The 26,865-nt window shown below is 42.1% G+C and overlaps 1 protein-coding gene across 7 annotated transcripts in view; it reads left to right on the forward strand.

Moving 5' to 3' along the window:
• Positions 1-26,865, forward strand: part of ARHGEF28 (Rho guanine nucleotide exchange factor 28) — a 321,385-nt gene that overhangs the window by 190,388 nt on the left and 104,132 nt on the right. The window contains exon 1 of one of the 7 annotated variants that reach the window (XM_059175238.1): positions 9,611-9,862. The exons of the other annotated variants lie outside the window; for them this stretch is intronic. Within the exon in view, the coding sequence (XP_059031221.1) occupies positions 9,778-9,862 (85 nt within the window). The 5' untranslated portion in view covers positions 9,611-9,777. Of the gene's footprint in view, positions 1-9,610; positions 9,863-26,865 lie in introns of those variants that run through there. 7 annotated transcript variants of the gene reach the window in all.

Raw genomic sequence — 26,865 nt, forward strand, 5'->3', positions numbered from 1 at the left:
GCATACCTTTCCAGAGTGGCTGCACCAGGTTGGATTCCCACCAACAGTGAACAAGGGTTCCTTTTTCTCCACAACCTCACCAACATTTGCTGTTTCTTGTGTTTTTGATTTTAGCCATTCCAGTGGGTGTGAGGTGGTATCTCACTGTGGTTCTGATTTGCATTTCCCTGATGATGAATGATACTGAGGACCTTTTCATGTGTCTCTTGGTCATATGTAACTCTTCTTTGGAGAAATGTCTGTTCATGTCTTCTGCTCATTTTTTAATTGGGTTGTTTTTGGGTGTTCAGTTATATCCTATAGATACTAACCCTTTATTGGAAATGTCGTTTACAAATATCTTCTCTAATTCCATAAGTTGCCTTTCAGTTTTGTTGAGGTTTCCTTCACTGTGCAGAAATTTTTTTTTTTATATAGTCCCAATAGTTTGTTTTTTTTCCCCTTGCCTCAAGAGACATAACTAGAAAAATGTTGCTATGTCTGATGTCAGAGAGAGATAACTGCCTGTGTTCTTTTCAAGGATTTTTGTGGCTTCAGGTCTCAGATTGAGGTCTTTAACCCACTTTGAGTTTGTTTTTGTATGTGATGGAAGAAAGTGTTCAGTTTCATTCTTTGCATGTGGCTGTCCAGTTTTCCCAACATAATTTGTTAAAGAAACCATCTTTTCCTCATTATATATGAATTCTAAATTTTGATTCTCCAAACTGAGATCCTCAAGTCCAAATAAACTAGCTTAGTGAATGAGTAAATCACATAGGCTCCATCCCGAAAGATTCTATTTTGATGTTTAAGTCAAATAATTATGTTATAAAATTCAGACAAAAATAAAATAATAAGGAAACTACTAATTTATAAAACATGAAACAAATGAAAAATAGGACATATGTTCTAGAAAGAGTATTTAAAATTTTTACATAGAAATTTAAAATTCCAGCCACAGATTCTTCCCCTTTTCTTGTGCTGAAATCCTTGAGTATACCAGTGTGTCTAGATATTTAATGAAGGCATTGCTCTCACAGAAGAATCACTGGGTTCAGGGCTTGGTAGCAGTGTGTAAGTGTGCTTATGTGAGTTTAGGCTTGCTCTTTTTTGAGTACTGGTGGTTAATCTCTTGGAAGGGACTTCAGGGCAGTTAAGTTAGAGCTTTTGTTCCCGGGCATGAAAGCTAACAATTTATTTGGACAAGTTGGTTTAACTTTTAGAGTGGCTAATTGAGAAGACATTGTTAAGAAATATGGCCCCTTACTTCAGCCATGAGCAAGAAAGCCAAATGGAATTTATTCTTCATAGTATGAGATTTTGTGGAAGGATGTGTGTGAGCTAATGTATAGAGAAGTGGTACCATCGCAAATTGAACAGGAGATCCAGTACTAAATATGGTTCTTTATAATAATCAAAATAACAAAAAAATCACAAAGTAAAGCTAACATTATCTAGAACTTAAGTAGAAGACTGAGTGAGCTAGCTGGGTTTCATCCATGCTCTTGAGATTTATCTGCCAATAAGATTTCTGTGATCTCACTGAGGTAGACATTCCTACCCTCTGGGTCACATGGGAGCCTCTCACCGGGGTTGCCTCCTGGGAACCTATTAACTACAAGAGACACTATTTGTTTGTGAAAAATTAAAATTTGTCTCAGCACATCTTTTAATGTCTAATTAGCTTTGTCAGAGCTACACAGTTACTTCACATAATACCTTAGGCAAAAGAAAGTGGACTTTTATGCATAACTTGAATTCTGTGTATATAATAAAGTGATGCAGTCTTTTAGTATGAATTCCACAAACATCCATCGAGGGAACATAGATTCTGTACTTTTTGCCTCATCCTTTCAATTTTTTTTTGAGTTTTATTTTTAGAACAAATTTCAGTTTTATAGAAAAATTATAAAGATACTTTGGAGAATTCCCATATGTCCATCTTCCCCTATTAACATACACTATGGTGACTTTGTTCAAATGAGTTAACCGGTATTGATATATTATTATTGACTAAAGTCCATACTTTATTTAGATTTCCTTAGATTTATCTAATTTCCATTTTGTATCCTAGGATCTTCTCCAGGATACCATATTATATTACCATGTTTCCTTAGGCTCCTCTTGGCAGTGAGAATTTCTCAGACTTTGCATGTTTTTAATTATCTCGACAGTTTTAGGACTACTGGTCAGATATTTTGCACAATGCTATTTTTCTGATGTGTTCCCCATCATTATATTGGGGTTATGGGTTTGGGAGGAAGACCACAGAGGTAGAATGCCATTTTCATCCTATCAATGGTCTATGCTATCAACATTACTTCAAACTGTTAATGATGACCTTGATTAGTGGTGGAGGTAGGGTCAGCTTTCTTCACTGTAAAGTTACTCTTCCCTACTACTCTTTGCATACTCTTTGGAAAGATGTGCAGGCCATACTTCAGGGGTGGAGTGTCCTCTGTATACTTTCTTGTGGGCAAATAAATAACTGGAAACTCTTCTGTGTGGGAGACTTAGACTTCCCCATCTGTTTCTTCAGTCATTTATGTCACTATGCATTCATGGGTATTTGACACTTTGCATAGTAATTTAACACTGCTCTATTTGTTGTTGAGAAGTGGTCTAGCTTTGGCAATGGGGAATTCTTCTAGTTGGCTTCCTTGTCATTTGCACACATTCCCATTATAGTGGGTTTTGGTGGTGGTGTTTGTTTTAGAGAGGTGAGAGTATTCTTTATGATACTCTAATGGTAGTTCCATGGCACTGCATTTGTCAAAACTCAGGGAACTTTATGGCACCCAAGTAAACTTTAATGGGTGCAAATTAAAAAAAATGAAGTTGGAGGATCCTTTGATGGAGGCAGAATGTGACAAAACAATCTAATTACTAAAAATGGATGAGTTTCCTCATTGTAGGATGTGAAATTTTCAGACTTCAGTAACTTTGGAAATGAGATAGTGTCTATAAGAATAAGGGCAAATTAATGTGCATAAGCACTGCCCTTTAGGTGAGGAAGTTGTTTCTCACAGGGATACAGGTTAACAATTTTTATACTACTGTAAAGGTGCACTGGAAATGAATACTTAAGCAAATGGGTTATAGACATTATCCTTATGTTGGAGTGGGTGGGAGTTGGTAGATAACGAAGGGGAGGAGGCTAGAATGTTCTGTGTGGTGATGAATTAGAGTTGGCCACATTAGTATGCACACATGATTAGTTAACATAGATATGTGGGGTTGCATATAGAAATACTTGTAGATAAGTGTATATAGATAGGTCAGGGCACTTGTGGAGCTATTTCCTTAATCTGTTCATTGAAAGGGCCTAGAAGTAATGATACTCTAGTAGCATATATTACAAGATCAGCCACCCTTAAGGGCCCCTGGGTGGCTCAGTGGGTTAAGCCTCTGCCTTCAGCTCAGGTCATGATCTCAGGTCCTGGGACTGAGTCCCACATCGGACTCTCTGCTCGGTGGGGAGCCTGCTTCTCCCCTCTCTCTGCCTACTTATCATCGCTCGCTCTCTCTCTCTGTCAAATAAATAAATAAAAATCTTAAAAAAAAAAAAAAGATCAGCCACTCTTAATTTCAAATTGAGATTATCTATTACATTTTGTGGGAATTTTAGCCTCCGAACTTTGGAATTGATAGATTTGAGTTCACGTTAAGACTAAGTTTTTTTGCTCCTTTTATATTTCCTGGTTCACTTTTATGCATGTGAATGACCATATACAAGCCCATGGTGAGTGCTGTGAATTGTGTAAGACTGGTGATTCACAGACCTGGCCCCCTGAAGCCAATAATACATTATATGTTTAAAAAAAAAACAAAAAAGAACAGTAAGCTGAACTGTGAATTTTCAAATGGATTAAAAAATTAAGTTCAAAAATAAGTTTGTGGCATGTAAGATACTTTTGGGGAAGGTTTGGGAAAATGGGAATGGGAACATTTGCAGAAAAAAACCCTAAAATGTAGATGTTGCTCTCCCCAGTTGCTGTGGTACTTCTCATCCTGAGGAATCTCTTTCTCCTGAGGCTATGACAAGACACGTGACTGTCCCTCTGCCCCTGCTCTTTGCAGCCTTATTGCTCATCTCCTTTCTTCTCCTACTTCTAGACCCCTCACACCCAGGATTCAAGCTGCCTCCATGATAGAGTCAAAATTTCTCCTAATTCATTGTTCAGAAACATTTAGCCTGTTTGTCCTGCTTCTTTTCTTTGAGGTTATGCCAAGGATTTCAAAGTTTGAAACAAAAAGAGAGACACCAAGAGTCTTTTTTTTTTTTTCCTTAAAAGTATCATCTGAATAGAAACTGATAGCTGGCAGAAACCTTGCCAATGTAATTCTTAAATATGTTGCTTTGTTCAGAAATCGACTTTCCTGGGGCGCCTGGGTGGCTCAGTGGGTTGGGCCTCTGCCTTCAGCTCAGGTTCTGATCCCAGGTCATGATCCCAGTTCCTGGGATCGAGCGCTGCATCAGGCTCTCTGCTCAGCGGGAAGCCTGTTTCCCCTTTCTCTCTGCCTGCTTCTCTGCCTGTTTGTGATCTCTCCTCTCTGTCAAATAAATAAAATCTTCAAAAAAAAAAATCAACTTTCCTGTCCTTAGGGTTTTGGATATTCTTACACTATATGTGGGTATGTCGTAATGTAAGTAATGTCATCTTGATGGATATCTAGGGTACATCCAGTTTTCCCCCTTAGGTAGTAGGGTGATGTAAAAACCTCTGAAAATACATGCAAGTTTTTTTTATTAAAGTAAACCAAGGAAATACAGATAGATAAGAAATAAAAAGTATTCTTTTTTTTTTTTTTAAGATTTTATTTATTTGAGAGAGAGAGAATGAAAGAGAGAAAGAGCATGGGAAGTGGGAGGGTCAGAGGGAGAAGCAGACTCCCCGCTGAGCAGGGAGCCCGATGCGGGACTCGATCCCAGGACTCCAGGATCATGACCCAAGCTGAAGGCAGTCGCTTAACCAACTGAGCCACCCAGGCATCCCAATAAAAAGTATTCTTATGGTTAAAGTAAGATGGCATTAGGAAATGGTGGCATCCTAAAATCCCAAGTTTGACAACAGTGCTTGCCCCATGTTCCCAATTCATGTCCATTTTATGTGAAAGCAACTTCTTGGGCTCTGTTTAAAAAAAAAGAGAGAATAGGGAGGTAGGGAGAAAAATAATCATTTAAACCTTGGGATGGGTATGCGTGATGCCATGTCCTTGAGTGGGTGTGACATTGGAGATGTGGATGTGTTGTCCCCTTGGTGCTTCTCAGAGTGAGTGCATCTAGCACATGGCTATGAGCTATGCTTTTAAAAATCCGTATTTTCTATGAAGTGTGGCCTGTCGGTCAGAGCCAAGCATTTCACTTGGTTCATAACCAAAGTCACAATGTTCTCCAACAAAGAACTGCTTGTATTGAACTTCAGGAGTTGACATGGTGCCTCCTAAAGGATTTTGAGGAAGAGTCTGACCATCTCTGATTTTTACCCAAGGCTACACCACGGTGCCACTGCGCTGGCTGAAGTGAACCAGGATAGGCTTGTCCTGGCATTTAGGGGTCTTATCTCCTCTTGCCTGTGTGTTTTAATGGTGTCTGGCAGTGTTAAAACGTGTGGTTGTTAAACAATGGAGCGCAGAAGGAAAACAAAGCCTTCTCCTGTTTCAGTCTTGGTATGATTATCTTGGAACTTCTTTGCACACTTGCATGTCTCAGTTCAGAAAATGAAGCCATTACTCTTGAGGTTGACATAGGGATACTTCAGTGTCTATAATACACAAGAGAATACAGTGAAAGGAAAACTTTATCTTTATTTAATATTTAAGCTGAAACTTAATGAAAACTTGGCCATTAAGTTCTTTACCTTTATAACCTCTTTTGATCCTTACAACTCTTTATAGTATGGATGTTATGACCCCATTTTCTAGGAGACTGTGGAGGATCAGAAAGTATGAGTGACACTAAGTAAATAAGTGACAGAGCCGATCTCCAAGCCCAGATATGTATGACTCCAAAACCCTACAATTTTCCTTTTTAGCTTGTGGCTCTGTAAGAATAGGAGTATGACACAGCTCTTGCACTCAAGGCATTTTGGGTCTCACTGGAGGATAAAAAACTGTACAAATACTGTAATTAAAATAAAAATATAAATACCCTTCTAAGGAAGATTAATTTCACCAAGGTTGGAAGCTAGGTGATCTGTTGTCATGACAGGAGGAGAATCAAGGGAAGCTTCTCTTCCATGTGGGTGTTCCTGACAGCTGAAACTTCAAGGCAACAGCATCTGCCCTGGGTGATTGTAGTCTTATGGAGGTAATTTTCTAAGGATTTCCTGATTAAAGGAGGTATAGTAAGGCTGATGAAATCATTCACACTCTTGCATTGTAGTAGTTGTAGGACATCCTGATGAGAAAGTGGCCTTGGGAATATATCCTTGAATTCTGCCAACTGCAGTTGGAATCAGCCAGGAAAAGCAAAGAAATTAATCCATTGGATATGAATGAGATGTGAATAACATCTTGAATTAATTTAAGTGCAATCATATTGGTATAATGGGGAGAAAAGTGAATTCCTCTAGAAAACAAGGAGGATAAATGACCCACATTTGGGAGAGTCTTTGGTGAGCAAGAAAATGAGCTGTCCAAATTACGTGTTAACTGAATGCTAACCTTGCTGTCAGTGGCAATCATTTATTCTTTAAAAATATTGGTAAATAAATTAAATAAGAATAGAGAATCTTCTCGAGCTTCTCAGATGTATTTTTGATTGTTCTTCTTTGTTGTCAGAGTAACTTCCATATCAAAGATCAATTGATAGATAATTGGTCAACAAGGTCTGTGCTTTGGGGGAGAACTAGATAAAGAAGAACCTACTTAGCAGCCCAACTACTAGAAAATGTGTTTTACAAAGATTTTTTTCATGTTTCTCTTGGGTTTGTCCTGACTTTCTTCCAATCTATCACTCGTGGTCAAGAGAGGAGCAGTCCTAATCGTTTGTTGACCTGGGATTGATCCTGGTTAAGTGGCTCTAAAACTTAAACATACATGAAAAACGAGAAAGATAATATTATCTCCTGATCCAACATTTAAATTTTAATTTGGTGATTGTCTAAACAGGTGGAGGTTCACTTTCTTTGGTCTACAGACCTCTCTGAGGCAGCTGAGGGTCCATGGATCTATCTATAGCCCCAGTATTGCCTGGGACCTTGGAGGACAGTGGGCTTTGTTGACTCACGAGTCTCGCTTTTCTATCTTTTCATATTAAGTTACTATTGTGATGAATAAAATACAAACATATTTTTGAACACTTGACGCAAAGCTGAAAGGAACTCTGCTTTGGGAAGCTACATGTTTTCTGTAGTGTAGGGACTCTTGTCACTGGGACTGTAATAGCATTGTATGGTGATAGGCGGTGGCTCTCCTGAGCACGGAGTGCAGAGTTGTGGAATCACTCTGTACCCCTGAACCTAATGTAACATTGTGTGTCACCTATACTTGAGTTAAAAAAATTTTTTTAAATACATATTTTCAGTCAGGATATTAAATAACATTTACAGATGACCTGTAAAGCTCTTCCATCCATAGATTAAGACTTTTAAGTGTAAATCGTTCATTCATTCATTTCATGCATGCAGTGCCCCTGGTACTTTCCTCAGCCCTAAAGCTGAGAATGAATGGAAACACTCATCTTCAAGACTTTATTTTCCTATAAAGATCCACATGCACTACAACTCTCTTACCTGATGAAAGGATGGACAATAATTTATTCTTAAAAATGTATTTAACTAATTAAGAAAAATATGTAATTATTTTTCAAATAAAAGGCCACAAAGGAGAACATATGTTAATGTTTATTTTGACTTAGCTGTCATGCTTACAACGGTCTCGTAGTTGGGTTTTGTTATTTGTATGTTATATTTATGTAGCAAACCGTATAAAAACACAGGAGTGGTTCATGTCATTCTGATTTTGATGAATTTGAAATGAAGTAGTTTTTCCCCTTGCTCCAGTTCTATCTGGACCTCTCCCTCTCCACCCAACCAGGCAGGGTTAGCTATCAGGGAGCAGATTATGCATCTCTTTTCTGACACAGCATGGCAGGATAAAGTCAACAGTAAAGAAGAATTTTTTTTTAAAGATATTATTTATTTGAGGTGCACCTGGATGGCTCAGTCAGTTAAGCATCTGCATTTGGCTCAGGTCATGATCCCAGAGTTCTGGGATCGAGCCCCATATCAAGCTTCTTGCTAAGCGGGAAACCTGCTTTTCCATCTCCCTTTGTGGCACCCCCTGCTTGTGCTCTCCTCTCTCTCTCTCTGTGTCAAATAAATAAACAAAATCTTTTAAAAACTATTTGAGAGAGAGAGAGAGTGTGTGTGTGTATGTGTTTGTGTGTGTGTGCACATGAGCTGGAGGAGGGACAGGGAGAGGGAGAAGCAGACTTCCCACTGAACAGGGAGCCAGAAGATTCCAGGACCTGGAGATCACAGGCTGAGCCAAAGGCATTTGATTAATCAACTGAGCCCCCAGGTACCCCTCGAGTAGAGAGGAATGTTCATGAAGGCACATAGTGCTGGGCTTTGGATCTGCAGAGTCGTACAGACCCTCATATCGTTTCCACCGTCTCAGTTTATTTGGGTGTCCTGTGAGCTCACAAAAGAAGACACGCTGTTTCCTGCTATCAAGAGTACTAAGTAAATGCTTAAGGAGAGACTCCGCTCTGAGACCTGGGGTGTGCTTTTTTTCTGCCAGAGATCTTGGCTGCTGTGCTTGAGCTTCTGCGTGTGCCTGTGGAGAGCAGGGAAGTAAGAGTGGCCCACTCCAGGGGGCGGTGGCCATGGGCTTCTCCTGACTGCTGATTACCAGAGGGTTCTTCATGTGGACTGGGGTCCAAGTAAGAACTCTTGGTTTGTGGTGATTTAGTCACTAGCTCTGTTGAGAAGGACTGCGGGTTTAGAGCCAAGCTCCTCGGGTACCCAAATCCTTACGATTGACAGCCAGATTTGGTGACGATTGAAGCAAAATGCCCCAGTTGTGCTGAAAAGGAGTAGATGACTTCTTGTGTATTTAATGAGCATAATTCTCTGAAATACTTAAAGCTTCCAACTACTTGAGCTTTAAAGGGATGGAGAGACTAGACTGTGGAAGGAATTATACAAGCTGTTTCGACCCTAGCATCCGAAAAGTTGCCTGTACTGTCAGTCCTGTAAAAGAAGTGATTTCACTGGAAAACTCCCCACCCTGAATATGCTGGCTTTTACTTGTCAGTGTCCTGAGGTTTCTGGCTGTCCCCACTTGGAACCCTCAGCCTTGATGTCCCTGTGCAGGATGGCTTTTCGGAGACCATTCTCTAGCTCCAGAACAAAGCATGTGCCTGCATTTGGAGGCTTTTCTTGAAGGCCAGGCAGCTGTCTTTGAATTCACAGTTACCTTCCTTCTTCGTTTCCATTTCCAGCCAGGAGAAGAGGGGAGTTAATGATTCATGTGCTCCCAGTGACCTTTTGAATAACAGGACTGTGATGTACCAGTGCGACTCTCAGCTGCCTCTCTCTCTCTCTTTTTACTTCCCTAGTTTGGCTTTAATATTTACAGCCTCCTTCTCCGTCTACATGCCTGGACGCCTGAAGGAAGCAAAACATTTATTGCCTCTCCCTCCCCGTGTGCGGGAGCTTTTCACCCAGCCCCATTCCTTCCTTTGACATCACACGGGAGACTCGGGAGACTCGCCTCCTGGCTGGGGACGCCCCCGAGTTCTTCCTGAGTCTCCACTGTTGAATCTATCGATTGAAGCAAAACAAAAAGATGGATTCTGACTCCGACTCCCCTTTTAACTACTCATGGCCTTCCTTCCCGAAAATGAAGATTCGGCGGAGGGCATCCAAGCAAGGTAGATCCTGGGATCTTTTATTTTGTTTCCCTCTGAGCCAAGCCCAGGGAGCTTTGTCTTCTTACCTTTCTTTTCCTTGTCGCTTTGCCAGACTGTTTTCTGATGAAGTGCAAGTTTACACATGTATTGTATAAAACTCTCAGACTCTAAAAATTCTTTGCGGAGAGGCTCCGGAGGTAAACCTGCTTGTTCTCCGGTTCCTTTCACTTTGAGTCTGCCTTTGTGCTGTATTGTACACGTGCAGTTCTCTTTAAAAAAGGAGGGGGGTTTGGTACAAGGGAAATGTTGCAGATTCACTTTGTGGGGAGTTACCTTGGCAATGGAGAGTCCTGTTGACTCTGAGATCTATGTACATATTCGATACACCCCCCACCCCCCACCCCTGTCTCTGCTGCTTTTGTGTTTTGGAGCGGGTGTTAATTTTTAAAAAAAAAATTCTTTACCCAAGCAGATTGTTCCATTTTAGACTATTGATTTTATAGTTGCTCCAAGGAAGGGATTTTAAGAAAGTAATTTCAACAAAAAAACCCCATGTATCTCTAGGGGATTTAGTCTTATATTAAAAAGTTTATTAGTAATTACCAAGTACGCAAAAGGCTTTACTGCCAAAGGAAAAAGTCATTTATTTGTGGCCTGTTTAATAATACAGTGTGTGGATGCCACTCATTCCCCCCTTACAAATTCATTCTTGCCATCCAGGCCTTAGAAATCAAGGAGCGAGCTGGTGTCCTCGGTCTCCGCTTCCCCATCCTTTTGCCTTCTGAAGTTCACAAAAACAAGAAAGTCAGGGACCCATCTGTTCATTATCATGTGTAGGGAGTTATGTGGTTGTTTTTAATTCAAGGAAGAAGGAACATTTTCATGAACTTGAAGGCAGAAGGGATGTTTCTGGAAGTGGGCTGTCTCTAGCTTTATCCTTATGGAGCAGAATTCTCTATTCACCAGAACAGCATGACCTATTGAATTACTCCCAGCTTTTTGATGAGAAAAATGGAGGCTGGCAGTTGTCAACGTACCTGGTTTGCCTCAAGGGTCTTTTTTTTTTCCTTCTAAAATTAAATAGAGGGGTGTGTGTGTGTGTGTGTGTCTGTGTGTGTGTGTGGTGTGTTTGCGTGTTTGCTCTTTGGCTAGAATCAAGGTAATCCCCAGGAATAAGATTGGTTACACATCCAGGGGTCATAGAAATCCTCAACCTGAACAAATTCCCTATGCTGCTCTGCTATCATCCTTGAAATTCTATTACTGGGGACTTAAAAATGTTGCCCAACATTCCACTTTTCTGTTGTGGGTTTTTTCCCTTTTTTAAAGATTTTATTTATTTATTTATTTATTTATTTTTGAGAGAGAGAGATAGCAAAGAGTGAGCATGAGCCAGGAGGAGAGAGAGAAGCAGAATTCCCCTGAGCCGGGATCCTGACACGGGGCTTGATTCCAGGACCTTGAGATCATCACCTGAGCCAAAGGCAGACACCTAACTAACTGAGCTCCCCCCGACTCCAGGCGTCCTTCTGTTCTTGTGTTTTAAAACCGAATTTCTTCTTCGGGTGAAGGGGCCATGATAAATGCAGCTTACCATTAAATGGTTCAGGAGGAAAAACTTTATGGAACAGAGAACATGAGCATATGCATGTAAAAGCAAGCTCAGACACATACAGAAAATGGAGTCAAATGTTAACAATAGGTAAATCTGGGGAAAGATGATACCTTGGTGTTCTTTATGCCCTTCTTCTGTTTTTTCTGGAGGTTTGAAATTATTTCCAAATAATGTTTTTTAAAAACTTCTAAATTCTGAAAGTGGGGGGGATACACTACGTCGTTAATTATTGGGGCCAAATATTTTGGTCCAGTGGGAACAGCTGGAAGGCAGGTTGCTGCTCCGTAAGTCTGAAGTCTTCACCCTCATTCTCACTCATTTCAGTTTGGGAAATGATCTTCATATGTTTTGTCCCTGGCAGACTGACTGGATGTCTATGTCATTGGGGGCCTGCCTCATCTAACAACTTGGGGAGAGGTGGGGTTAATGATTAGGAGAGCATTGGAGGAGTTCGGGAGTCCAGTGGTTTTGTAGGGAGTGCATTAGTCATGCTCTCCTTTGAAATCTAAACTGGGAGCGCAGCCAGTTTGAGCTACAGCAAGAAGTCATAACATAAACTCAATTCAAGTGAAAGCAGGTACTTGGGATTTGAAAATAATTAACTATTGCAGCTAATAAACAAACGATAAGTGGAAATAACATTGGTAGGAGAGAGTTGGGAATTGTCTGAGTCCCCCATTTCCTTTTTTGCTAGATGATGATGGCCCAGTTGTGAAGAGTGGGTTTGGTGGTGCTGCCCTCTTGGCTAGGCAGGGTCCCAGAACTGTGGGCCTCAGGGATGACCTGGGCTACCTGCCTCATGTTCTAGAGGAATGTGATGAGTCTGAAGAGGTGAAGTGATGGGGAAGTGTTCATGTGTTCAACAGGCATTTCCAGAATGGCAAGCGTTGTCCTAGAGGGTGGGGTGAAGTAGTGAACCAGACAGATACTGTCCCTGCTTATAGGGATGTTAGCACTAAGAATGGATCCCACATCTCATAGGATTCAGACATGCTGCCTCTGTATAGTGGAAGAAGCACCAAGAAACTGGATTTTTCAGCCCAGTGGCCTGTTTGTGCTGGAACTGTGGTCTCCATTCTCTTATAGGATGATCTGTTGATTTTTGTCAGTCTTTAAAACCTAGGTGGCTTGTATATCATGTTCATTCTTCTAGTTAGCACCGATGTCATTCTTACAAGGTAAGTTCTGGTCACTCGGGAAATCAGGAAGGAGGTTTTGAAGCCTTGGATTTTTTGCCTTAATAGCTAAACCTCTCATATTTTGTTGGAAATATTCTCTTTTATTCACAATATGCTTTCTCTTTCCTGATCCCCCTTGTTAGTATTCTCTTTTAATACTCCATCCTGTTCTTGATATTGCTGCTCTTTGATAGACATACATACATGACTCACTACTGGCTTGTTTAAAGAGATGTGAAAATAGAGGGAGTTTGGTAAAAAGGGGAAACTAGATTAGCAGAAACCCACCAATACTGACATCAACTAAAAAGTGAATCTAGTGTTTTCTCATCCTCCTCCCGTCAGAATGGAAGAGAAAATCATTAACTTAGAAACTGTGCCTTTGGAAGTGACCATGTCTAGAAGGGAATGTGATATAAGCAGAGGGTGAAAGTGTTTAAAACCAGGCTCCTTCAGAAAGATCTTGGGATTCTCGAAAGTTGCCCCTTGTCATTCCTCAGGACAGGCTGTACTGGAAACCTTGTGGTTAATGATTGGAGTGGGCTAGTATCCATGACCGTTCTGCTTCAGAGACTCCAGGAATGCCTGGACTTTTGTTTTGTTGGTTTCAGTAGGAGATTGAACCAAGAAAATTAATGTTTATAAATCAAAGATTAAAAAGTGCAGGGATTGGACCTTACCTAAATTAGCCATAATTAGTCTTCGATCTTTAAAATGCATTCTTTAATATTAATCATTAGGACCTAGTGCCTTTCATACACTTAGGCAACTACTGTCCCTCTTGCCTACTCCAGCTTGCATCCTGTGCCTCTCTTATGATATAAAGTGTGGAAGAGGGCCTTTCCCCATCATGTGCTGGTGCAAAACCAGTCTGCAGTTGATGAAGGAGGCTGGGCTTCACAGAAAGCTTTATAACCTTGGAGGGCTTAGGAAGTACCACATCTTGTCCATAGTCAAAGTAAGATTTTTGTGGTGCTTTATTAGCCATCATAGCCACTGATTACCAAGCTGTGGTAGGCTCTTTAAATTGAGGGTGTATGGTTCTTAAAATATCTCTGTAAGATAGATAATTCCCCTGTCTCATAAGCGAGGCAAGTGAAATTCAGCGAGTTTTAAAGTGATTCCTATGACCATGCCAGGAAATCAAGGACCAGTTACCATGATGCAATAAGGAAGGAAAATGAATAAATGAGTGACATCCAACTAAAGTGTTTTTCATATGAGTTAGGTCATAAAAGGTGTGTATGTTAGAGGGATGTGGTTGTCAGTTTCATTTGTTAGTTGCGAGCTCTGAGGCCCAAGAGTAGGGAGGTTGAGTGGTCCAAGATAAAGGCCAATAAATGAAGAGCCAGTCCTACAACCAGGCATTGACTTGAGAGGTTTCGTTCTTCCCAGTATGTTGTACCACCTCTTAGTAGAGGGAAGGGATAATGAACTTCACTGAGTAGCTACTTATGTTTGAAGGGTGCCACTTTGTCTCACCATTCTAGCTTCTCCCTCTCTTCTGAGTCTATGACTAGGAAAAGAGGTGGTGGTGAAAACTCTGGAGGAGGAAAGTGGTAGATTCCTCTGTCTTGATAGACTCATATGCCTAGGTATATAGCCCTGCTTCACATCATCCCTTGGGTAGGAAGAGATGGACAGATGTGTGCAGCGCTGGGTCGTTGACTGAGAAGAGGAAGAGGCAGGATGAATTGAGAAAAGGATGGCATGAGAGAGCTTTCAGTATGTTTTGGAAGGTTCACAGTTTTGTCACAGAAAGATCAAGTTAGAGGAATTGAGCTTGCTGGGGACGGAGATGAGAATCATCAGACCACTGTGTTGGCCTTTTCTGGATGCTCATTTAGGAGGGCAGATACATAGTCTGAAAAATAATTCCCGGACACAGTGCATATTTAAAGTATGATGACATTTCAGAAGGTTGAATAATAATTTTCAAAGGTGAATTACTTTTATTTCATGGCCTTACTTGTTCTCTGCTGTGTTTTCCCTTCTTTCTTTCATGAAGTTTCACTGGACCCACAGGTAGAGTTTCATGTGCATGTGTGTGTTCAGTTCCAGAATTCCCCCAAAGGATGCCTGAACACCGCAGGGGTAATAAGCCACTACAAAAATCCTTATTGAGGAAGAGAAACGTTTTCTTAAAGGTGACATAACCTGCCAAGATTTTGTTGGCTCACAATGAAGACAGTGTTTACCTTGAGAATAGGGCAGTTTCATCTCTGACTCTGCCTGGAAACCTACTTTGGTCAGCAGGGGAAAGGGGGGGGATGACAAGCCCCTTGCCAAACAACATAGCTGTATACTCCTCAGGGCTCCCTTTAGTTCAACAAATGCTTAGCCAAATACGTGAAACTGATTTTTTTTTTTTTCTTGGCTAGCTTAAATTCCTGGGCAAGATGTATTTCTGCATTAACCGCTATAATGGAAGGAAGGCACTATTCCACGTATCCCGTGTTCAGGGCCTCTTCCCTACCACTTCAGTCTGGGGCAAGAACCAATAGTTGTTTATTCAGATATACTAAGCCAGAAAGTGATGAATCCCAGAGGAGAAGTCAGGAAGAATTACTGTTGAGGTTCAAGGTGAAGCAAGGAATGTCAGCTTGAAAGGGATGTCATTTTAATAGCCTGTGGTGAACTAGTGGGGTTTTAATAGGCAGGTGGTCCTTCCAAGCAAATGGGGCAGAGTTAGTCATACATAGAATGTATTAAAATGATGGAAAATAGCCCGGGCTCATACACTCTTGACTTAACGGGGTTGTGGAAATGTAGAGAGGTGCCAAATACTGCATTGGCCTAGATGATTTTTGTTGTGTGCCTACGAGCCTCCTGCCCTTTGCTGAACAGCATTCAGATTATTTAGAGAGGGTGCCCTGTACTGCTCTGGCCGTGGATCCCAGTGATGCTGCCACCTTCTCACGTGACCTTCCTGCTTGGGTGCCATGGGTTGGGCGTCTCTCTCAGGTTGGGGTCAATCATAGCAACCCTTCTTGGCCAGTCAGAGTCTGGCCTTGGGATTTTTGAGATTGGAGTTTGGGAGGACATGTCTCCCTTCATGAATGGTGGTGCTGGAAGGCAGTAATGGAAGCCATTCACTGGGAGAGAGCAGTCTGTGGTAGGAGGAAAAGCTACAAACATATGAAGAGAGAAGTACTTGTAGGGTAGGGTCCTGCCCAGGCCCTTGTTCTGTTCCTGAGGTCCTGTTGCTGTCCAGGTGCCTCACTCTCAAGGCTTGGGTGTTAAATTCCTGTGGTTCTGTGACATGTCCTCACACGTTTTCAGTAAGTCTTCTCTCTCCCCCTTTTATTTTTATTTTAGCAAATTCAGGTGCCTATTGCTCTCATTTCTGACAAGAAATCTTCACTCATCCTGTAAGGTGCAGCTTGAAGGTGTTTTTTGTTTTGTTTTGTTTTCTGCAAGACTTCCCTTCATGCCCTGAGTTCATCATTCTCTTTCTTAAAAAATTTTTAAACTTATTTTTCTTTATCATGATAAGTATTACTCCTTAATCCCCATCCCTTATTTCTCCCATGCCCTCCACACCTCCCCTGTGCTAACCATCAGTTTGTTCTTTATAGTTGGGAGTTGGTTTCTTTAGTTGTCTCTCTCTCTTTTTTGTTCCTTTGCTTATTTGTTTTGTCTTTTGAGTTTCACATATGACTAAGATCATATGGTCTTTGTCTTGCTCTGACCAACTTATTTTGCTGAGGATTTTACTCTCTAGCTCCATCCATATTGTTTCAAATGTCAAGATTTCAGTCCTTTTATGGCTGAATAATACTCCCTTATATAAATATACCACATCTTTTTATCCACTCATCAGCCAGTAGACACTTGGGCTGCTTCCATCCTTGGGCTCTTGTAAATAATGCTGCGGGAAATAGACGTGTGCACCTGAGTTCATCATTCTATTCTTGGTGCCTCTCTGGCTTTTGCATCTTTTTATAATCACTGTCTCATTCGTGCGTCACAGAAAATATTGAGTGTCTCACCCTAAGACCCTGAATTCTTTGAAGACAGAGCCTAGGTGACCTATTTTCACACCTCTGTTGGCTGGATCGCAGAAGGCAAGCAGTAAATATTGTAAGTGTATTGTGGTCCAAGTTTACTCATAGTACACTCACATACTTACTGATTTTTCTCTTTTTTTAAAAAATTTTGTTCATAATAGATCTGCTCTTTCTTACAAAGTCCTATACTCCAAGCAGTAGGGAGAAGAAAGGGTGTATTTTAGTCTAATGCATTAAACCTGGTCTGATGCAGTAATCAAAACCATTATTTTTGGTAACTGTTCAGTCTCTTTAAGTAAAATATCCAGTTTGTGCCATGTCTTCTTGTTCCTCCTCTTTCTGGCCTAGCGGTTACAGAATGTGATTTTCTGGTGAGGGTAGGGGGCAGTTGGTGGTGGATAGGAAGAGGCCTCATCTTTGAGTATCCTGTGGGGCCTCCAGGTGTCTGCTGCAGATCTGTAGGCCTGGGCTCTTCCCTGAGACATGAGTATTTTGTTTTGGGGTATTATGACCTGTGACCCACATCCGTCAATTGGATCCTCTCCCTGGTATTCATCTGAATTTCTCCTGGCGATTTCTCCTTCACTGACTTGGCTTCACCCTTGTTATACTATAGAAAACTTGGAACCTATTTCCCAGACTGCTGGCTCAGACAATTGTCTAAAAATATCTGCTACAGGGTCCTTCCCTTGGGGCCATGGCAGGCTTCATGGTAGGCCACAAGTCCTCCACCATTATTATTATTATGTTTTAAAAATTTTCTTTATTTATTTGAAGAGAGAGCCACAGTGAGAGAAGGAACACAAGCAGGGGGAGCGGGAGAGGGGGAAGCAGGCTTCCCACTGAACAGGGAGCCTGATGCAGGGCTCAATCCCAGGACCCTGGAATTATGACCTGAGCTGAAGGCAGACACTTAATGACTGAGCCACCCAGGCACCCCATAGTCTGCCATTATTATACCTCTCACAAGCCTGTGGGATCTTAGGGATCCATTCTCACCATTCAGGCAGCTGGGAGCAGCCCTGGGAAGCTGGCCCTTGCTGGCCCTGTTGCCTGAATTTACTCTCCTACTTAGTGTTCCCGGCTGTGGTTTTCCCCATGATTCTGTGGGGCAGCCTGCAAGGTGGTCTCCTTCAAGCCCCGTGTGAAATCACAAAAAACCCACCTGCCTTCAGAGGAGCTCTGGCCTATCACACTGTCCTGTATGCCCCACCCCCGGCAGGGAAACTACACATCTCATTTCTTTGATCTCTGTTGTCCCTGCCAGTGAAAACTCCTAAGAATCATAACCAGTATCTTATCCAGCTCTCATTCATACTAACCCACCCACAGGTGCCCAGAATTGCTCAGGAGAATGTAACAGGATGCAGGAGAGTTTCCCAACCAGGAGAAACTGAGAATGATCTGAAGGAACATCAGGCATTGCTTGGCTTTTATCCATCTTTCCTTCCTTCCTTCCTTTCTTCCTTCCTTCCACATGTTCTTGTTGAGGACACAAAAAATAAGTGAGAGTTATTTGAAAGTTGGTGAAAGAGTAGATCTTAAAAGTTCACTTCACAAGGTTGAGGGATGTTAACTAGACTTACAATGATCATTTTGCAGTATATACAAATCTCAAGTCATTATTGCTCACCTGAAACTAATGTCAATTATCCCTCAAAACAAAGTGCAACCTTTCGCATAGTTTCTTGTCAATAGTAGAACTGAGTTGCTCTTTAGGATATTAAGGGGTGGGGGTAAAAACACATAGCTCTGGAAATGGGTGCTACAGAATTGGAGCTCCTTGGGACTTTTGAACTGGATTTGATCATTTTTATGTGCCCGTGTGTTCCTAGAAGATTCCGCAGGATATGATTATTATTCATAGGATTCCTTGTGATGACAACCTCCAGGAACATCTTCCTCACCAGTTAATATGTATGTGTGTGTGTGTGTGTTTCTTGTTGCTGTTGTTGTTGTTTCCTACAGTCACCAGAAATGGTCTTGTCAAAGTCTCAACAGTTTCTTTGAGGTCTTTCACTTATATCTTGGTGTTTGTAGAATGTGCCAGTTTTTTTCCCCTTCAGCTTGCTCATTGTTCCCCTCTGTAGAGTAACTTGATAGAGGCCTTAGAGAGGTGCATCAAGAAGGAGAGGGATTGCTGAGGCACCTGGCTGGCACAGCCAGAGGAGCGAGCAACTCTTGATCTCAGGGTCGTGAGTTTGAGCCCCATGTTGGGCATAGAGATTAAAAAATAATAATGAAAAAGAAATTAAAAAGGAAAGAAGGAGGGTGCCTAGATGATTCAGTTGGTTAAGTGTCTGCCTTCAACTGAGGTCATGCTCCCAGGGTCCTGGGATGGAGCCCCATGTCAGGCTCCCTGCTCAGTGGGGAGTCTGCTTCCCCCCGCCCCTCCTCCCACACGTTCTCTCAGTCTCTGTCTTTCTTTCTCTCTCTCAAATAAATAAATAAAATCTTTAACAAAATTTTTAAAAAAGAAAAGAAGGAAAGAAATTGCTGATTAAGTCTAATCACTACCAGTCTATATACAACACATGACTGAACATCTCCTTGATATCTTGGGGGAAACAGAGGAGGGAAAAAGTTGCTTACATATTTGAGAGTCCTTTTGCACACATAAACCCGTGTCATCTCGAAGGCTACTTTGTGCTACTATAATTAGGAATGAGAACTTGGAAAGATGTGGGAGAAAATTGTTGTTCTCCAAGGACCATGTTTTCTTGCTCTCTTCTCCCTTCTCCCTCCCCCCCGCCCCCGTGCCTCTGGTGTATTATGAGCGAAAAGGCTTGTTTTCTTCTTGGATAATATTGATAATTAGGTCTTTTAAAACAGCAGAATAGGGCTTCTTTTAGGATCTGATTTTAGAGTACCAAGTTGTAACTTGTTATTTAGAAGGGATTTTAAGCTGCAGTTCTGAGGAAACCCTTCGCTTCTGTCCTTAGCTGTTACCTGTTCACAGAACTCGTTGAGAGGCCTGATCTCACCCCAGGGCTCACTTTCCTTGTACAGGATCCTAGGAGGGTGAGGCAAGTTCTGAGAGTGAATTAGGCATTTGGATCCATGTTAGAACCAGTCTATTTTGGGAGACACAGGTTCTCTGGATTCTCACAGACGTGTCTTGCTGTACACTTAAATCTTCAGAGTAACTTCAGTTTACACATGACCCACAGGAAATTCCTTGGCTGGGGATAATTTTGGAATTTGGATGGATCCTCTCTATAACTTCCAGTCCAACTCAGAAGAATGAGGCCGAGAGATGTTCCAGGCCAAGACTAATATCAGGAAAATCCTAAGAGAAACTTAGAGGAAGAATAAGCAAGGAGATAAACGACAGTTTACCCCTGAAAACATTCCTTTTCGCTTGTGAGTGTGAGTTTTTTTCATTTCTCCTGGAGCACACCAAGACCATTGGCAGAAAGGACTCTCTGTACGTTTCAGAATTTGGCAAAGGTTCACTTCGATTTTGGAATTTGAGGACGGTGTACTGCAGTGACAAAGGCTGTCTCTGTCAGCACTATGTTCTGGTTCTAACACTTAATAACATCCGTGGGTTAGTCACTCTCACTGGGCCCCCGCGTTCTTGTCTACAAGACGACCATGATAGTGCCTCCTGTGGTTACGGAGAGTAGGGCTGGCAGATGGGCAGAAACAATACTGTGTCCTCTTGCATAAAACATTTCCAGCTAATATGTTTATGCAGGTATTATTGGATTTGGTTGATTTACTTGGTCACCTGGTATTTTGCCCGAGATTCCACAGCTGTTCTTTGACAGAGGAGGCACGTTCTGAAGACTTGACCTGTCTCTTCTTTTGTCTTACATGTAAAAATGGTGGTGGTTAGAACTCAGGAAAAATAGAAAGAGTTGCCATTAAATACAACGTGCATGCCAGCCCCTGGAAGGAAGCAGCTAACATTTCAGTGTATGGTTCCAGTTTTTCTCTGTTATCTCGTGTGGCATGTGGCTAAATAAAATGAAATTGTGTATTCACTGTCGTATGAATGTTTTCACAGCCAGACACACTGTCGTGTTCCGGCCGCAGATCTCCAGAGGCAGAGAGCATGGGCCCAGGAAGTGAGCAAAGACACGTAGGCACAAGTCACACAATGCAGCTTCCTCATGGGAAAATACCAGACATTGCTCAGATGCCATTTTCTTGAGTTCAGATGGGATACTCAGTAAGCCCAATTGTTAAAATAAAGTACTTTGGACCGGCTAGCGGAGTGCCTAGGTAGAGCTGCCATTGACTAAGTGATGAGACCTTGGGGAAGTTACTTAAATAGGACCACAGTTTCCTACTTTGCACAATGGAAATACTAAATAGTACTGCCTTAGAAGATTGTTCTGAGGATCAGATGAGTTAATACACGGAAGTCAGGTAGTGCTGGGTTCAGAGTAGGCACTGTGTGGTCATCGGCTCTAACAGTGGTGTTGGCTTGCCTGATGAACTCATACTGAGAAGGTGTTAGATACTGACTCTTGGAGTACCTAGAGTTTTTTCCTCTCTGTTTTTATGAGTTTGTTTTTGTTTACATCTTTTTTTTTTTTTTTTCCTCATCTTCCTAGTAACTTTACCTTGCAAATCTGCCTGGTCACCCCATTATTCCTTTACTAAAAGAGTGATTCCATGGTTTTTTAAATAAGGAGATGAAAGAGGCATTCTTGGGCTCCTTCTGCCAGGGGGCATTTTGGGTGGTGTCACCTGCCATTGTTCTCATAGCAGGAGAAGCTATTTTTAGCTCAGACCCCAACCAGGAAGTTACTTGTCCTACCAGGAGGAACAAAGTAAAATTTTATCTCTGGAGTGTGTTAGATCACACAGGACTACACATGGAGGTAACAGCCAGGAAGGGCTCAGAAAAGGGGGACAGCCTATTGACTGTTTAGAGACCTGTCAGGGGACCTCCTGGGGAAGTGGTCTTTGAGCACTGTGCCTAAGGATGTTTTTAAAAGTCCTAGATGGAGACTGAGGAACCTGGGCAGGGCCTAGCATGGAGCATGGTGGCTGCTAGTTCATAGTCACACAGTAAATGTTGGAAAAGAGAATGAGTGAATGTTGAATGAATGAGAGAAATAAGAAAGCATTTCCTTCCCAACCAGGAGTAGAGCAAGAACATTTGGGCCACTCACAAGAAAACTTCCAGAATCTGAGGAAATTTGTCAGACCAGAAGGGGATAGACTCAGTTGTACCCTGGACAAGGTTTCTGTTCTTGATGAGAAAGTATTTACTCCTTCAGATTGTATTTACTGAGAATCTTTTATGTACCTGACATGGTTCTAGGTCCTGGGGATATAGTGAACAAAGTATGCAAAGTCACATTTCTGATGGACTTTACATTTTAGTGGAAGGTAACACAATATACAGTGAAGACATAAGATGCTAGGTGATGATCTGTGGCATAAGGGATAATAAAGCAGGTCTTGGATGTGAGTTGCTATTTTATATACCTAATGGCCTGGGAGAGGCTCATTGATAAGATAACATTTGAGTAGAGAGCTGAAGAAAGTCAGGAAGCAAAGTATCAGGATATGGGAGGAAGAGCAGTCCTGGTAGAGAAAACTCCAAGTGCAAATGGCCTGAGGCATAGAACAGCAAGACCAGTGTAGCTGGAGTAGAGTAGTTGGCAGGCTCCAGAGAGGTTGGGTGAGGGCAGATGTGGGACAGGTTATGTAAGTATGACGTTGTGATTTATAAAGAGAAATACATATTTGGTCTTTCTCCTGTTTCTGGTATAGGGTTCCCTAAAACCCTTGGAAGGTCCTAGGGGATGAGTGTGATAAAGGTGTCTCCTACGTTAATGAGGTGACTTCTGAACCTCGGAATTGGGGGCTGGTTGCCAGGAGAACTAGCCATTTGATTAGAGGGATGGAACTTTCAGTACTACCCACCCTCACTTCTGGGGAGGGGAGATGGGCTGAAGATTGAGTCCATTACCCATGACTGAAGATTTCATCAATCACATGTGTATAATGAAACCAAGATGACAGGATTCAGAGAGCTTCTAGATGAGGAGGGGGTATCAGGAAAGCTTTATACTCTGAGAGAGCATGGACTCTCCTCATATCTTGTCCTCTGCATTGCTTCCATCTAGCTGTTACTGAGTTACAGCCTCTTCAGATGAACCATTTAATTGGTAAAATGTTACTCTGAGTCTCTGAAACTCTCAAGCAAATGAATCAAACCTAAGGAGAGGGTGTCATGGTAATGTCTGATTTATAGTCAGTTGGCCAGAAATATAGGTAACGACCTAGACTTGTGGCTGGCTTCTGAACGTGGGGGTGGACAGTCTTATAGGACTGAACCCTTAATCTGTGGAATCTGATGTTATCTCCAGGTAGAAAGTGTCAGAATTGAGTTGAATTGTCTGTCAGACACCCAGTTGATGTCAGAATTGCTTGGATGTGTGAGGAAACACTTTCCTCAAACACACACTATCCATGTTAAAAGTGCATCCCGGAGCCATTTTAGTAAAGCAGTGTAGGTTGTGGCAAAGTTTGGCTTTTACTCAAAATGAGAGGAGCAGCCATTGGAGAGTTTTGCAGAGGCAAGATGTGACTTAATCTTCTTTGTAACATGATTGCCGTGTATGTTGTGGAGGACGGGTTAACAAGGGTGAAGTGGTAGCAACAAGAACAGTTAGGGGACCGTGGTCTTGCAGTTGTGTGAGCGGGAGACGGTGGTGGCTTGCCTCATCATGGCAGTGGGTGGATGTATAAGAAAAGGTCAAAACATAGATTCATTTGGTTGTAAAAGAGAACAGTCGAGGTCAGTCCAGGGACTGCCCTTGACTGGGAGGAGGGGTTGCAGAAAGGAAAAATCAGGAGCTCAGTTTGGCGCTCACTGCTGCCAGATAGCTTTGCGGAGATGTTAAGGAGATGGTTGTGATTCAGGGGAGAGGTCTGGAGTGGATATAAAACTCTGGGACTACATGGGTCATCATCATACCAGTGCATATGATGCTGGGCTGTTAGTTGATCTGGGGAATGTACGGGGAGGAAGGGAGAGAGGGAGAGGGACGTTTGGGAATGGATCTTGGGGCACTGTAACCTGCGTTAAAATTGAGAGGATGATAGAAACTGAGAAGTAAAGGCCAGGCAGAGAGAGACAGGTGTCCTGGAAGCCAAGGGGAAAAGGAAGCCATCAGCAGTGTCCAGTGCCACCCTAGGTCACCTAAGGTTAGCAGGGAGAACCGATCCCTAGGTCATGATGGGCACAGTTTCTATGGAGCACCGGGAACTGAACTCCAGAATATGCTCTACCCAGCTCATGGTGGTTAGTCATTCTCCATAGATCCTTCTTCTGGGTTCACAGTCTGCTGGGTTTAAAGCACAACTGAATGAATGAATGAATGAATGAATGAATGAAAGAAACAAACCAATCTGCCCACCATTGTAAAGAGATACGTGGACTGAGAGGCCCTCCCTGACTTTGGCAGGCAAGAGCTTGGCACCCAGAGTGGGCCAAACCAGGTCAGCAGCAGGTTTGCAAAAGACTGCCTTCACTGTGTTGGTTTATGTTTGGGCGTGGGTCTCTTACATAACCAGGCAAATAGGCCACATTTTCCTTAAGCTGCAAGGCCCTTAGCTTTGGGAGGGAGGGTTGGATTTCAGCAGAACCCAGGTTGCCCAGGCTCTAGGCTGGTCTGTGCTATTAACTGTTTCCTGCCCATTTTGGTGGTGGGGGGGTAAGTTGTGGATGTTGGAAAAAAGGGAGGCATTTGCAGCTGCTTTTCCCTCTCCCCCTTATTAATTCTCCTTCTTTCTATGGGTGAAATACATTTACTCTCTGTTGTCTCTCCTGCCACCTGACCGAAGAGTCTAGTATAGCAGAGACGCTCCGATGCCAATTTTGGCTTTGGGGAGACATTGTAGAGTTCTGTAGGTCACATTATAGAGCAATGTGCATAATGGGAAGGAGGAGAGCTGGGGATCCCCTGGAGTTGCTGTTTATCCTCTAGGCACTCCCTCTGCAGTGAGAACCTGGCCAGAGGCCATCTGATCATGTTGGGACATCCTAGTTTCTCAAATCCTCCCTTTGTTCTTGGAAAACACTGTCTCTGATTGTCTGACTTTATTCTTTGCTGCTTCTGTTATAATCTCCCATTTCATGAGGTCTTATCCTCAACTCACTGGAGGTAAATCTTACAGGCAGTTTGACTTTGTTTTTTGGTTACCATTTCCGAGATGGATTTTACAAAATGTCCTAACATGAGCTAGGTCTGAAATAAGAGAGTTACATCTTAAAAGTGCCTCGTGTAGCACATGGAATGTTTTATGCATTCCACTTTCCTAGGGTTGGTTTGAAACATGTGAAGTTCCAACCAGGGTAGAAATCATTTTTAAAAGAATCAAAAATATGGTAAACTATCAAAACTAGACAACCTCATTTACTAGTATAACAGCAAGCGTGTTATAGGGCTTACTTTTTATTACATGATGTCCACTCAAAATATTAAATCACTTAATCCTTCTGATCGTCCTATGGGATATATTCTCATCCCTATTTTATGGATCAGGAAGTGGAGGTATAGAGAGGTTGAGTAACTTGCCCAAGGTCACACAGCAAATAGATGGTAGAGTAGGTCTTGGAGTTCAAGCAGCCCAGGGCTCTTGCTCATATGGACTGCAGTGCATTGTTCTTTACTGATTTAAAATTTTCAGCCATTTGGATGCAGATGAGTTTTGGTTCTTCTTATACTGCCTTTGAAATATGGTCTGCCACATATTAAAAATAAATGTTATCAACAGACCTGTAAAGTTAACTTTTTTTTAAAATTTTTTAAAGATTTTGTTTATTTATTTGACAGACAGAGATCACAAGTAGGCAGAGAGGCAGACAGAGAGAGAGAGGAGGAAGCAGGCCCCCTGCCAAGCAGAGGGCCTGATGCGATGTGGGGCTCGATCCCAGGCCCCTGGGATCATGACCCGAGCCGAAGGCAGAGTCTTTAACCCACTGAGCCACCCAGGCGCCCCTAAAGTTAACTTTTTAAAAAAATAAAGTTAACTTTTTGCTAAGAATAAATGCTTTAAAAACAGCATAATTTGGGGCACCTGAGTGGCTCAGTGGGTTAAAGCCTCTGCCTTCGGCTCAGGTCATGTTCCCAGGGTCTTGGGATCGCGCCCCACATCGCATCATTGGGCTGTCTGCTCAGCAGGGAGCCTGCTTCCTCCTCCTCTCTCTCTCTATGCCTGCCTCTCTGCCTGCTTATAATCTCTGTCTGTGAAATAAATAAATAGAATCTTAAAAAAAAAAAAGTTTGTCATCTTCTGGTTTGTCCATCTGTGTTCATTTGCACATCTGATTACCCTTTGGTGTCATTTGGCAAGAGGAGGCTATGGATGCTCTAGAGTTCTATGAAAAGGACTGTTTGGACCAATCTTATAAACTGTTGCTCTGAGTGAGCCAGAAAATCTACGGGGCAGATTATGGGTGAGAAATCTAGAGAGAAGACACAGATTTTTCCATTGTCACTACTGCCTTGAGCTTTTGTACAGTAATACTCCCCCTGCCAACAAGATCCATTGTCTCAGTGGAGTCATTCCCTAAGGGACAGGATGACGACAAGATCTAGGCCGTTTTCCCAAAGTGTAGAGTAGACTTTACTGGGCGCTGTTGATCTGGAAGCTGGTATCCCGACCTAAAACTAGTTGACATTGAATCGCACAGTAAGGCAGGTATTTCCTTTTCTTTTTCTTTTTGGTCTTTCTGCTGATTCAAGGAGGAAGTTCTTTTCACACCCCTGCATCTTTAACATCTCTCCAGTCTTTCCAGATCTCCCTTCATGACAATGAGCAGCAGCCCTTGTAGGCCCTCAGCTTTGATTGGCAACTATATTCAGTCAGAAGGTAGTTTTGCTCGTTTGTTCTGTATAGTTCTCTTCCAGTTTTAGCAGGGAATATTGTTTTTCTGTTTATAGTGAGGATAAAGTATTTCTTTTAAAATTCATTTTATTTAAAGAAAAAAGGGTGGGTCAATCTAAAAACAAGCACAAGAGAAAATATAGCACAGGTAGTAAGTAGATATGGCAAAATTGTGAATTTGGCAGAGGAATGATAAAATCTTGTGAAATATTGGTCTAATATCCTCTGAAATAACATAGAGATCCAGCCTCTTGTTTGAAACTATTGGGACTAGATTTGTCTTGGAATTTAGAGTTTTCAGATCTTTTTGGCGTAGTGCTCATAGTACATATGATGTGACTATCAATGCCATCATCCAGT

This window comes from Mustela lutreola, chromosome 5 (genome assembly GCF_030435805.1).
Source record: "Mustela lutreola isolate mMusLut2 chromosome 5, mMusLut2.pri, whole genome shotgun sequence".
Classification (NCBI taxonomy): Eukaryota; Metazoa; Chordata; class Mammalia; order Carnivora; family Mustelidae; genus Mustela; species Mustela lutreola.